This window comes from Bos javanicus, chromosome 8 (genome assembly GCF_032452875.1).
Source record: "Bos javanicus breed banteng chromosome 8, ARS-OSU_banteng_1.0, whole genome shotgun sequence".
In the NCBI taxonomy this organism is placed as follows: domain Eukaryota; kingdom Metazoa; phylum Chordata; class Mammalia; order Artiodactyla; family Bovidae; genus Bos; species Bos javanicus.
Window position 1 is genome coordinate 111,625,490 of NC_083875.1, and position 13,683 is coordinate 111,639,172.

Below are 13,683 nucleotides of genomic sequence, written 5' to 3' on the forward strand. Positions count from 1 at the left end.
ACCTGGGAAGCCCTAACCCATGATGAGACCGCAAAAGCCCTCCTCTCACTGGAATTTCATGGAAGGGAACGCAAGCCAGATCCGTGACTGGATGGATCCGGCTCCCGTGTGGCTGCGAGTGGGGCGCGGGGGTGGGGGTGTCATTTAAGAAGACAGTTGGCAAATTAGGATCATAAAAAGCTAGGTTCAAAGATTAACGTTTATTAAGACTGACAAGAGAAGTTATCACAAATTACAGAAGTAGGGACTGACAGATGCCACACACATCCCTAAAGGCATGAGGAAGAGCGGACTGTTTATTCAAATTGCCTGACGGTATAAGTCAACCCGACGACTCGGATGGAAGCAGACCACGTTCTGGAAAACATAAGCTGCCACAGCAGACTCTCCACGGAAGAGAGGATTCAACAGTCCTGGAGCAATTAAGGGGATTGCACTTGTGATTTTAAATCTCCCCAAAAGGAAATCTCTAGGCCAGATGGTTTCATAGGAGAATTCTGCCAAATGTTTAAAGAAAAACTAATTCCATACAATTCTTCCAGGAAACAGAAGTGGAGAAGAAACACTTACCAATTTATGAAGTTAGTGTTATCCTGATACCAAAACCAGACAAAGACACTACCAAAACGAAAAGTACAGACCAATAACTTGCAAAAGATACGGATGCAAAAAAAAAAAAATGTAGATGAAATCAATTTTTAACCAAGTATTAGCAAACAGAATTGAGCAATATGTGAAAAGATTTATACGCTATGACTGTGGTATTTTGGGGATGCAAGGCTGGGTCAATATTCAAAAATCGGCTACAGTGAAAAATTGACTAAAGTGACCCACCATACCAATAAACTAACACAGAAAAGCTACATGTCACATCAGTTGAAGCAGAAAGCATCTGACAAAACCCACACACTTCGATGATAGAAACTCTCAGAAAAATGGGAACAGATGGGGGATTTCCTCATCTTGACAAAGAGCATGCATTTTTAAAATAAAAACTGTATTTTTAATTGAAACATATCTGACACCCAACATTCAAGACCAAGGTGTACAGCACATTGATCTGACACATCTGAACAGGGTAATATGGTTGCCTACAGGGGTGGCATCAGTTAGCACTTCATTACATCAGAGTTCTCATTGCTTTTTTAAATGTTGATTTAAAATTTCTTGGCTGACAGGTCTTAGCTGCGGCACTCAGGATCCTAGTTCCCTGACCAGGGATCAAGCCCAGGCTGCCTGCACTGGGAGTGGAGTCTTTAGCCAATGGACTACCAGGGAAGCCCGTCATTTCTCTCTTGTGGTGGGAATAATTAAGATCTAGCTCTCAGGAATCTTGACGGTTTTAATACAACATAGCTGTCTGTGTTCACTGCACTGCGCTATCAGCTCTCCAGGACTTACTAGCTGCACACGTGTCCCTGAAACCTCTCTCCCAGTCCCCACCTGCCAGCACCACCCTGGCAACCACCGCCCCTTCTAGTTTGGCTTCCTTAGACCCGCATGAAAGTTACAATCATAGTGTCTTTCTGTTGGATTACCTCACTTAGCTTATGACCTCCAGGGAAAAGCACGCTGTCCAATGAAGGACACCCCTCCTCACGAGGGTGTTTGATTGTACATCTCTGTCTGTAGCTTTTATCCATTTGTCCTGTGACAGGCAGGTAGGTTTCAGTACCTTGACTACTGTGAATAATGCTGCAATAAGCCTGGGAGGACAGACATTCCTTTGATGTTTTCATTACTTTTGCATAAATCCTCAGCAATGGAATTGTGAGATCACAGCAACTCCTTTTTTGGAGGAACCTGCCTACTTCTGTGTAGTGGCCGCACTAACACACACTCCACCAGTGTTTTCTTGAGTTTTCAACATTGTTACCTCCATTCTGTTACCTCTACGATCAGCATTCTGACAGGTGCGAGGTGATAGCTTATGGTTTTGACGTGCATTTCTGATATTCACTTGCCTACTTGAAGCAGATTGTAAATTAGAGCCGTTTTAGGTCACAATCACACTTATAGCTGCCTTGCCAACGAGCACCAAAAGGCCTCCAGCATCACTGGTGCTTCTCCTCTGGGCCTCCGGTCTTCACCCCACCGCCCCCGGCCCAACACTGACTGCCAAAGAGCCGGGCCACTTCCAAGGGGTCGGACAAGAATCTGGCCCACGTCCCAGTTATTATTTACATTTCTCAGATATAACTGAGACATCTGGACACGAGAGCCCCAGCAAGCCCATGTGTCTCCAGCTGGGAATCTTCCCCAGAGGTCACCTCTGTGCAGCCGTATCTCGGGACACTTTGTCCACAAGGACGTTAACCTCACCCACCCTCCCCTCAAGGTTTCACTTCTCCAGAGCTCCTGATGGCAGAGGGACACCAGGCCACAAAGCCCGCTGGCTTGCGGCACAGGAGCCCAGCCAGCACGGACAACGGTGCAAGCGTGGCGCACCCAGGGCCCCATGGTGGAGAGGCGTCAGGGCATGTCACACCCAAGATCCCGAGGTCACGAGGGATCTTAATATAGGAGGCTGCCCAGAATCAAGGAGGACTGTGAAGGCCATGGAGGCCGTCAGGCAGGCAGGAGGCTGGGGCAGCGGGGTCCTCGGCCAGTCACTGTCCCCAAGACAAACCCTGCAGCTCAGAAGTGGGCTCCACCATGTAACACAGATGACCACCCCTGAGGGCCTACTGAGTGCCCATGAACTACACATGTGCTTATAATCACCTACAAGGGGCAAGAATCTGAAAAATATGAACGCATGTGTAAGTGAGCCACTGTGCTGGGAAACCAACGCGGGGCCCCGACGACAGGCGCCGTCGGTCCAAGACCCCCCAGCCTGAGCAGGAAGCGACCCGAAAATCCAGACAGCTCTGCATCCGCAGCTCTGCAAGTCTGAAAACCACGCCCAAAACACAGCACTGAGAATAATATTTTATTTAGTCGTTTGTTTACAACTGAAACTCTGGGAATTCAAAATTAACATCCTTGCCCGTGAGCTTCTTATAGACACCAGAAAACGTTTCAACCTACAAGAGAAGAGATAAATGGTCACAACACACACGGGATGGTAGCCCCAAACGGGGCAAGCTGTGGTGGGCAAAGGGCTCCACCCCTGCGCCGCCTGCTGGCTCCTCTGGGTCACTCGGAGACCCGGGGGTGACAGTTTACCCGGAATGAAGCCAAATGATAGTTCTCCCCAGAGTCTATCTCGACCACCACCCAGCCTTAAGTTCAGCCTAACACACACCATGGAATTACTTCACATCCATTACTCCTAACAATTTAAAACAATTCCAGTGTTTAAAACATCTCCCAATTTAACCTGATCAGCCCCCAAGGCAGTCAGCTCCCACAGGCAGGTTCAGAACCACTGGGGCCGGCTGGGCTCACCCCGGCCCGGGCGGCGTCTGGCCCCTCCCCAGGGGGGCGGGCCTGCATCTGGCCCCTCCCCAGGAGGCCAGTCCCTACCTTGTGCTCCACGTTGTTCTGCTGAGCTTTGTCCAGATGGACCTTTATGAGTCGGCTGCCGTCCAGCTTCACGCGGATCCTCTTGCCCACGATCTCACTTGGGAAAACCAAGTCCTCTAGGATGGCGTCGTGCACAGCGGTCAGAGTGCGGCTTGAAGAACACAGCGACAAAAGTGAGAAACCCAGCAAGGTCTGCCCTCCTGGGAACCTCCAGGGCACCTCCACAAGTCAAACCCTGAGTGGAAGGCTCCAGGTTCCCGAAGCCACAGCAACACGAGCTTTCGAGTTACGTCCTTTCGTCTCATGTATCACAGCAGAGCCGCTGCCACACGAGGAGAGGGAGACACACACACTCCCATCTCACTTCCAAAGCCAGCGTGTTGTAAACCACACACACCAGCTGTCATGAGTGATCATCTCCAGAAAAGGACACTAGTGATGACTTTTATTATAGGACACACCTTTAGGTTGTCATTCACATGATTCTCTGTAGTAACCTCTCTTCCAAAATGATCTTCTCCAGTGTTGTCAAATGCTTAGATGTCACCACAGGCTTTACCTACCGAAGACACTTTGAGGGGTCCCTGGCCTCTAAGATGCACCAAAGCCCCTCCCTGTTCCTGTGATGGAATGAGGCAACACCCCACCCAAAGGACACTGTTCTACCCCAGCTCTAGGACGTGGCCCCTCCCATGAGGGTCCCAATTTCAGCCCATCCCATCCCAGACTGCCAAGGGAGCCTTGCTCCTCTCCTGGATATGACTCCAAGTTCACAACCCATCTGGCTGCCAGACAAGGTTCAATTAACCCCAAACTTATAGCCTATCAGTTTTGTACCACAGGATACCAGGAACGAGAGAATGAAGAGACTGTTCTCACTCCCAACGTCTGCAAGGCTCCCTTTTATTACGGAACGTGTCCAGGTCTTATTCACCCCTCAGTGGCTCAGACACCACGTCCTACTCGTTTCTCTTTGTCCGGCAGCTCTGCACACACGGAAGGGGCTCCTAAATGACCACAAAGCTCCACTGCTCCAAGGCCAAGAGCAGCTTCAGCACCTCAGCACACAAATCAGACGGTCAGCCCAGCTGACGGATGGCTGCTAACCACTGGCCAAGCACACCCTTACGGGTTAGGAAAGCACCATGGACCCTGTTATTTACTTCCTTCAAAACACAAGAATAGAACGGAATCTAGCTGGTCTCAAACTCAAACTCTAGCCCGATCTAAACTTCTGAGGAAAAGCACAACTTGACAATCACGAAGCAGCAGAGCTAGGTGCTTCAGAAGGAAAGCAACCGAGACCCTGCACACACCTCGTGCAGGAGAAAGATGAGCGCAGAAGGAAGAGAAGCCGCAGGCAGGAAGGCAGACCGGAGACAGGGGGGGGGATCGCTCAGCGCAAGGGAAGGGAAGACTCCCGGGTCTGCGCCAGGCCGTGGGACAGGCTGGCGTCATCAGCTGAGAAGTAGAGACAGGCTTGCGCTGAGGGAGAGCCACGGCTACAGACCTGGGAGTCAGCACCTTCACCGTGTGCAGAGCAAAGGGGCTGCTCTTACAGTCAAGGACTAACTCAGGCCGTCAGGACCCAGGCTGCAAAACCACCTGAGTACCAGCATTAACAAACGAAACCTCCTTGATTATCCCCTGTATTTGATCTCCTGCAAACTATGCAGAATAGCCCTCTCCCCCAACAGTTCTACATTCTACTGCTACCCCAACTGCCCTGAAAACAAGACCAAAGCAGCAACAGCCAAGTTCCGTAACGCCCGGCACGTGCCTCTCCATCCTCCACAACGTGGCACCATCAACACCCGTCCACAACACTAGAGACCCCTCACGCCCGGCTTCCAGGCACTCCCTGGCTCAGACGCCAGCACCACGAACACTGGCTGGACGGAGGGAGGATGAGTGATGCCCTCTACCCCACCAGCACTGATGCTCAAGTCCTTTCTCAAACCGCCCAAGGCAGGCCTGCAGGGACCCAAGAAACCAAGTGTGTGGAGTCAGCGACTTCAACTCAACACCAGAAAGCTCAGACCAAGGAGCCACCCTCCAGTATCTAGTTTACAGCAGATAACCTGCAAGTCAATCAGGTTCATAAAACATGCATCACCAGCAACACCTTTAACCTCTGCCATGAGCAACAGACAAGTCTAGTTTTTCAACCTCAAATGGACAACTAAAGTAAACAGTGAGAACACACTGTGCCGCCAGCCCACATCGGGTGTGCTCTACCCCCCCACGCTCCCTGGACCCCTCCTCACCGCTCCTCCTTTACCCGAAGAACCGGATCAAAGTCGCACCTTTGGTGAGCGCGGCAACCTACTGTACCACCTATGTGCGTGTATGTAACTCTTACCTCCAGAATCAACCTTAAAACATTTCACAGTTCCAGAAACCCAGTTACTTGATAAAAATTCCCATGTCAATGGCTTTCCTACATCCCTCACACTGAATTTTAAAACCTTATATAACTCTTACTGTAAATAACCCAGGCCAATCAACAACGGTTACTGAAAGGGGCACACACATTTTCGATGCTGAAGAAACCTACCTCCTGGGACGTTTCTGCTTATTTTTCGTACGGCTTTTTCGAGTTGGCTTAGGCAGAATTCTCCTCTGTAAGGTAAAAATTATCATTGAACAAACTTTTAAAAAGACTTAAGTTGTCAGAAAACTAAGCACTATCAAAACTACTTTACAAACCAAAGGACTTAATGGCTGAATAAATTCAAAGCTCCAGAAAGTCAAACAACCTAGACCCAACAAGTGAGTAAGAGTCTGTGAAGTACTTCCTGACCTCATTTATTCTTTCAGAACCCACTGCTGCTGCTGCTGCTGCTAAGTCCCGTCAGTCGTGTCCTGGCAGCCCACCAGGCTCCCCTGTCTCTGGGATTCTCCTGGCAAGAACACTGGAGTGGGTTGCCATTTCCTTCTCCAATGCATGAAAGTGAAAAGTGAAGTCGCTCAGTTATATTCTTAGAGACGCCATGGACTGCAGCCTACCAGGCTCCTCCATCCATGGAATTTTCTAGGCAAGAGTACTGCAGTGGGGTGCCATTGCCTTCTCCAGCTTATAGTAAAATGTAACTGGAAAAATGTGACTGATCCCCCAAATATTACACGCCTATTTACATTGCATCCAACGTACTACCCACTTACAGGTACTAAGTCAGAATACTACTCCTTGACTTACTCATCAGCCAAGCACTTAAGTCCTAGAGATTTCTGTTTGCAAGAAGGCCCAATCTAACTTAAAAAACAAAAACACAGCCTCTTAACCATTTTCTCCTTACCCTACCAACCATTCCTTTGCATGCCTTTTCCTCCCAGCTGCTGCTGCTGCTGCTAAGTCGCTTCAGTCGTGTCCAACTCTGTGTGACCCCATAGACGGAAGCCCACCAGGCTCCCCCGTCCCTGGAATTCTCCAGGCAAGAACACTGGAGTGGGTTGCCCATTTCCTTCTCCAATGCATGAAAGTGAAAAGTGAAAGGGAAGTCGCTCAGTCGTGTCAGACTCCTAGCGACCCCATGGACTGCAGCCTACCAGGCTCCTCTGCCCATGGGATTTTCCAGGCAAGAGTACTGGAGTGGGGTGCCATTGCCTTCTCCACATCTACACGTAATTCCCCAGGGTGGTGTGAGTCTGCTGTGAAATCCCACCAGGCGGAGCATACGCCCAGTTCACATCTTGCCTTCATCACTTCTGCACAACCCAGCACCCTCAGGGCACTGCAGCCAAGGAAGGCACTGGGGCCGCTTTAACACTAACATCAGCAGTTCAGTTCAGCCAGGCTTCCCTCTCCATCACCATCTCCCGGAGCTTACTCAAACTCATGTCTTTCCAGTCGGTGATGCCACCCTGCCATCTCATCCTCTGTCCTCCCCTTCTCCTCCTGCCTTCAATCTTTCCCAGCATCAGGGTCTTTTCCAATGAGTCAGGTCTTCGCATCAGGTGGCCACCCGGCAGCAGTACCCCCTATCTCTTTTACCTGGTGCGAGCGGCGACCAGTGACTCTACCAACACAAGCCCTCACTCCAGCGACCCAACACGACGTGCCCCGCGGACGCACCTGGGCGATGAAGACGACGTGCTTCCCGCTGAACTTCTTCTCCAGCTCGCGCACCAGGCGCACCTGGATTTTCTGGAAAGACTTCAGCTGCGGGACGGGGACGAAGATAATAATAGCTTTCCGACCACCGCCAACTTCGATCTCCTAGAGTCGAAGCGGGAAGAGAGGCACAGATGCAGTTAGGCGGGGAGGGGGACCCCGGCACTACCGGCGGCCCGAGCACGTGCCCAAGCCCCACCCCGTCCTGGGGGAACCCGAAGCCCACCCCGGGAGGACCCCCTTGCCTTGGCGGCCGTGATGTTCAGCTCCCGCAGCTGCGCCTTGAGGTCCGAGTTCATCTCCAGCTCCAGCAGGGCCTGTGGGGCGGCAGAGGGCGCAGCCCACGCTCAGCGCGCGCAGCCTTCATTCACCCCGACCCTCTCCGGGACCCCGGCTCGCCCGCCCCCTCACCTGGGAGATCCCCGACTCGAACTCGTCCGGCTTCTCGCCGTTGGGCTTGACAATCTTGGCACTGGAGCTGAACATGGCCGGGACCTGGAAGCACAGGGCGCTCAGGGCGAGCGGCCGGCCCCATCTTCCCCCCGCACAAGCCATCGGGGCCCCCGGGCCGGACAATCGGCCGCATCCCCACCCGGGGGCCCCAGACGTGTGCCTCCCGAAGCCGGCGGACCGGCATAGCGCCCGCGGACCACATACCTTGCAGGGGCGGCCAAAGATTCTTGCCGCTGCCGACCCGAGCAGGCCTAGGAAGAGGCCTAGATCTCGCGAGAGTTCATTAAATCCCGGCGGCGGAGGGGAAGAGGCGGGAATAGCGCGAATAGAGAAACCGGAAGAACCACTGAGACGCGGAGGCAGCCTAGAGAGTCCCCTGAAGCGGCTCCTGAGGGCTGGAAAGCCGGGAAGGCTTTTTGGCTCCGCTGTTATCCTTGTCTCGGCTGCTGGCGGGAATTCCCGTGTGGGCAGCCGAGGTTCCAGGCGGGCGGTGGGCGGGCCCGGCGAGAGTCTGTCGGGGGTCCCAGGTCCGCCTGAGGAAAACGGCTTGGGCTACCCCTGAAGATAGGACCAAAAGCCTCACTTAACACGAGGAAGCTTAACGTCCCAGCTGAAACAATGGAAAGGAACCGGAGACTTGGGTTCCGTTTGGGCTGTGGAGGACCAAATGAGATGCTTGTGAAAGCGCTTTGGGAACGAACTGCTTTACGAATAAATGTGGTTTCCAGGCCACACTGGGCTCTCGTATCGACTGCTTGGTGCGGCCGACGATTCTGAGACGTCTAGGGACACCTGTGGTGGAGGCGGCCTGGAGCTGAAGAACCATCCCAAGAGGGAAAGTTCAGCTCAGTTCAGTCGCTCAAGTTGTGTCCGACTCTTTGCGACCCCATGGACCACAGCATGCCAGGCTTCCCTGTCCATCACCAACTCCCAGAGTTTACTCAAACTCATGTCCATTGAGTCCGTGATGCCATCCAGCCATCTCATCCTCTGTCGTCCGCTTCTCCTCCTGCCTTCAATCTTCCCCAGCATCAGGGTCTTTTCCAGTGAGTTAGTTCTTTGCATCAGGTGGCCAAAGTATTGAAGCTTCAGCTTCAGCATCAGTCCTTCCAGTGAATATTCAGGATTGATTTCCTTTAGGGTGTACTGGTTGGATCTCCTTGCAGTCCAAGGGCCTCTCCAGAGTCTTCTCCAACACCACAGTTCAAAAGCATCAATTCTTTGGTGCTCAGCTTTCTTTATAGTCCAACTCTTACATCCATACATGACTACTGGAAAAACCATAGCTTTGACTAGATAGACCTTGGCAAAGTAATGTCTCTGCTTTTTAATATGCTGTGTAGATTGGTCATAACTTTCCTTCCAAGGAGCAAGCGTCATTTAATTTCATGGCTGCAGTCACCATCTGCAAAGACCTGGGGCCAAATAGAGTGCAATTCCAGGAGGAGGATGAGGGACACTTGGGCAAAGTTGGGGCTCAGGCTGGACAGCTGAATTTAGTGCAGCTGTGGTGAAAGATTCGGGGATGGCAAATGGCCTTAAAGTGGGTCAATAATTCGACACAGCAGAATTTTTTATTGGAAGAATGCTTACTATCCTGTCGCTTGAAACACGTGTGTCAAGGACTTCCTGCCCTGGACAGGAGTGAAAAATACAATTCACAACTAATTGTCCAGGTGTGTGCTCTGTGCTAACTATAAGGAAAACCCACTGGATCCTTGCCCTTGGGAGACGGCAGTTTCGAGAGTGAAAGTGAGAGTCGCTCAGTCGTGTCCTACTCTTTGCAACCCCATAGACTACACAGTCCATGGAACTCTCCAGACCAGAATACTGGAGTAGGTAGCCTCTCCCTTCTCCAGGCAATCTTCTCAACCCAGGGATCGAACCCAGGTCTCCCACATTGCAGGTGGATTCTTTACCTGCTGAGCCACCAGGGAAGCCCACCAGGGAAGTTTAGTGAAGAAAACATAATTTGTATGACTGAATACATAATGACGAGTTACAACAGTACATACGAGTAAAATGAGTAAAGGGGGCCAGGAGGACTCATGCTTTAAGAAACCAGGGAATTCTGTGGAAGAGATGAGATTAATCTGTGGTGAGGAGAAGGGGAAGACAGAGGATGAGATGGTTGAATGGCATTACCAACTCGATGGACGTGAGTTTGAGCAAGCTTTGGCAGTTTGTGATGGACAGGGAAGCCTGGCGTCCTGCGGTCCATGAGGTGGCAAAGAGTCACTAGAGAGAAGGGCATTTCCAACCTAGCAAACAGTATCTGGCTGTGGGGAGATAATCTACTTGAACTTCAGTTTCCTCACCTGTCAAATTTACCAGAGCAATTATCCACATGGGCCAGGTGCTGTGGAAAATGCTTAGAATGTTACACTAGGTGATGTCTAAGATTTCCAACAACCTTTACTAAGATTGTGTTCATCTCAGATATTTAAAGCTATATATACTTCTCTATGTGATTGCAGCCATAAAATTAAAAGACGCTTACTCTTTGGTAGGAAAGTTATGACCAACCTAGACAGCATATTAAAAAGCAGAGACATTACTTTGCCAGCAAAGGTCCGTCTAGTCAAGGCTATGGTTTTTCCAGTGGTCATATATGGAATATAAGAGTTGGACTGTAAAGAAATCTGAGCGCTGAAGAATTGATGCTTTTGAAGTGTGGTGTTGGAGAAGACTCTTGAGAGTCCCTTGGACTGCAAGGAGATCCAACCAGTCCATTCTAAAGGAGATCAGTCCTGGGTGTTCATTGGAAGGACTGATGCTGAAGCTGAAACTCCAATACTTTGGCCACCTGATGCAAAGACCTGACTCATTGGAAAAGATCTTGATGCTGGGAAAGATTGAGGGCAGGAGGAAAAGGGGATGACAGAGGATGAGATGGTTGGATGGCATCACCGACTCAATGGACATGGGTTTGGGTGGACTCCGGAAGTTGGTGATGGACAGGGAGGCCTAGTGTGCTGCAGCTCATGGGATTGCAAAGAGTCGGAGATGACTGAGCGACTGAACTGAACTGATACTTCTCTAATGTTAGGGAGAGAGGGGCCAACTGATTATCTCACTGGAATCAGCTTGGAACTTGTTGAAGAGAGAAAATGGAGCTGACCTGTGATCTTACCTGGGTCACCATTCCAAACCTCCTTGATGAACCATTTCCATTCCTTTTCCCACTTTTTCAACCTGGCTTCTGTCTCCCACTCCACAAAAGTAGCACTCCAGAAGTTCATCCAGTAAAGTTCTTTCTGGTCTCCAGGACTTTGTTGGAAGGCCTGGTGGGAGAGGACATTCTTGTCTTGCCTGTTCCCCATCCTCGGGGAAAGCATTCTTTCATCACATCAGTGACTATGATGTTAGCATTAGGTGTTTGTAGATATTTTGTAGATTTATTGAGGAAGTTCTCTCCTATCCCCGTTTTCTGGGTTTTTATCATAAACGGGATTATGTCAAATGCATTTTATGCATCAGTTAGTATAATCATGTGAGTTTTTCTTTTCTTTTTTTTTTTTTTAGTATAATCATGTGAGTTTTTCTTCCTAGACTGTTAATATTGTAGACTACCTTAATGGGTTTTCAAATATTGCACCTTCCTTGAATGTCTGGAGTAAACCCTGCTTGGTAATGCGATATAATGCTTTCTCACTGGGCTCATCATCTTACTCTCATCTTACTTTCTCATCATCCACTTATTCATATTTTGTTGAGGATTTGTAATGTCTATTCACAAGAGACATTGGTCTGTAGTTTCCTTTTTTTGTATTGTTTTGGTCAGGTTTTGGATTAGGTTAATATCAGTATAAAATAAGTTGGGACATGCTCCCTCATCTTGTATTTTCTGAAAACAATTGTGTAGAATCAGTGTTAAGTCTTCAAACATTTGGTTGAATTCAGCTGTGAAATTATCAGGGTCTGGAGATGTCTTTTTCCAGGGGTTTTCACTATGATGAATTCCATTTCTTTAATAGTTACAAGAATATTTAGATTATTTCTTTCATATTGGATGAAATTTGGCAGTTTGTGCTTCTACAGGAACTGGTACATTTCATTTAAATTGTTGAATTTATGCCAGTAGAATTGTTCATAATATTCCCTTATTATCCTTTTAATGTTCAGAACAATAAAATATGTATTTTTAAGAAGATTCCACAAGAACCTTCAAGTCAGTACATTATTTCGAGTTCCCGCAGGAGGAAAGTACTACGTGGAAACAGCTTGTGCATCGCAGGGTTAAAGGACATCTGGGCAGTAATCGGGAGAGCAGTGTCTTTTGAGGGGATACAACAAAGCACCCCTTCTTTAGGAAAATCTACCTTCCAGAGGTCAGAGGAAGGTCACTCAGTGCTGGAGAGGACAGGTTTTTCATCTGTTCTGACAGCAGATGCCTTAAGTGTCGAACCTGGGCTTGGAAAAACTGCCATTTTTCTTTGGCAATCCTAGGTCCCTTTATGGCTGAAAGCTTTAGTGAGTGGATGCTGTCTTCCTGAGGGGAGGCTCAAAAACGAGAGCAAAGAAGCAAATCTACATGTTGCAATAATGTAGAACCTCGGGAAGTTTGTAACATCTGGATCAGCCTTCGGGATTTGTGAAGAATGAGGACTCTCAGTAAAATCCTGAGGCGATACTCTCCCTGAGTTGTTTTTCTTTCAAGTGAAAGGGGTAAGGTACTGGCCTGTTTCACTGACTGGAACACTAAGGAAATGGAGATACTGAGAAGCGGAATATTGCCCGCCACATCAGTAAACACAGAATGCCACAGTCATCAGCAGTCCAGCCAACTCTGAAGGAGAGTCGGCCAGCCCTGAGGGAACTCAGGGAGGAACCAAAGAGTATCAGCCAGGGGAAGCTATCAGACTGCAGCTGCTCCTTAGAGTGAGCCCTGAGGAAATCAGGATGTGAAAACACTGAGGTGCCTATGAAAGGAAGGGGTTCAGCGAGCCCAGACTCTTGCATCTTCCCATACGCAGTTGCTGTTGTTCAGTTGTTAAGTCTTGCCCTCCAACTCTTTGCAAACCCGTGAACTGCAGCACACCAGGCTTCCCTGTCCTTCACGATCTCTCACAGTCGGCTCAAACTCATGTCTGCTGAGTTGCTGATGCCATCCGACCATCTCACCCTCTATCACCCTCTTCTCCTTTTGCTTTCAATCTTTCCCAATTGGCAATACAATAATGTCTCTCCCCAGAAGGAAAAGGCCAAAGGCTGAAAAACTCAGTGCTACTTTATCTGAAGCTGTGCTACGTGCTGTGCTAAGTCTTTGGGACCCTTTGGACTGTAGCCCAGCAGGCTCCTCTGTCCATGGGATTTCCCAGTCAAGTATACTGGAGTGGGTTGCCATTTCCTCCTCTGGGAGATCTTCCCAACTCAGGGGTCAAACCCATGGCTCCTGCGTCTCCTGCATTGCAGGCAGATTCTTTACCCGCTGAGCCATCTAGGAAGTCCCCATTATCTGAAACACCCCTTCCCAGGAACCAGGCCAGTGGCATTTTCAGCCAGCTTTGGTTGAAATGGTCTGATCTCAAGATGAGACTGAAGTGCCAAAGGCAAACTCACAGAGCAAGGCCTGAACTGGAAAGAAGAAGCCTTTACATAGATCCCAAATAAAGCCTGGAGGATCTCACATACAAGAGGGCGTGAGT

At 49.6% G+C, this 13,683-nt stretch overlaps 1 protein-coding gene across 1 annotated transcript; it reads right to left on the minus strand.

Moving 5' to 3' along the window:
* Window positions 1–2,919: 2,919 nt before the first annotated feature.
* Window positions 2,920–8,347, minus strand: RPS7 (ribosomal protein S7). The gene is made up of 7 exons (XM_061426714.1): window positions 8,240–8,347; window positions 7,994–8,077; window positions 7,828–7,899; window positions 7,544–7,687; window positions 6,026–6,090; window positions 3,469–3,619; window positions 2,920–3,026 (listed from the first exon to the last, which is right to left on the minus strand). The coding sequence occupies exons 2-7, from the start codon at window positions 8,066–8,068 to the stop codon at window positions 2,949–2,951; spliced, it is 585 nt and encodes a 194-aa protein (XP_061282698.1). The 5' UTR covers window positions 8,069–8,077; window positions 8,240–8,347; the 3' UTR covers window positions 2,920–2,948.
* Window positions 8,348–13,683: the final 5,336 nt, after the last annotated feature.

Coding starts and splice junctions, on each gene's coding strand:
- RPS7 (XM_061426714.1), bottom strand. CDS start 8,068: ATGTTCAGCTCCAGTGCCAAGATTGTCAAGCCCAACGGCGAGAAGCCG. Junction 6,091..7,543: donor ACGTCGTCTTCATCGCCCAG/GTGCGTCCGCGG, acceptor TTTACCTTACAG/AGGAGAATTCTGCCTAAGCC. Junction 3,027..3,468: donor AGAACAACGTGGAGCACAAG/GTAGGGACTGGC, acceptor CTTCTCTTGTAG/GTTGAAACGTTTTCTGGTGT.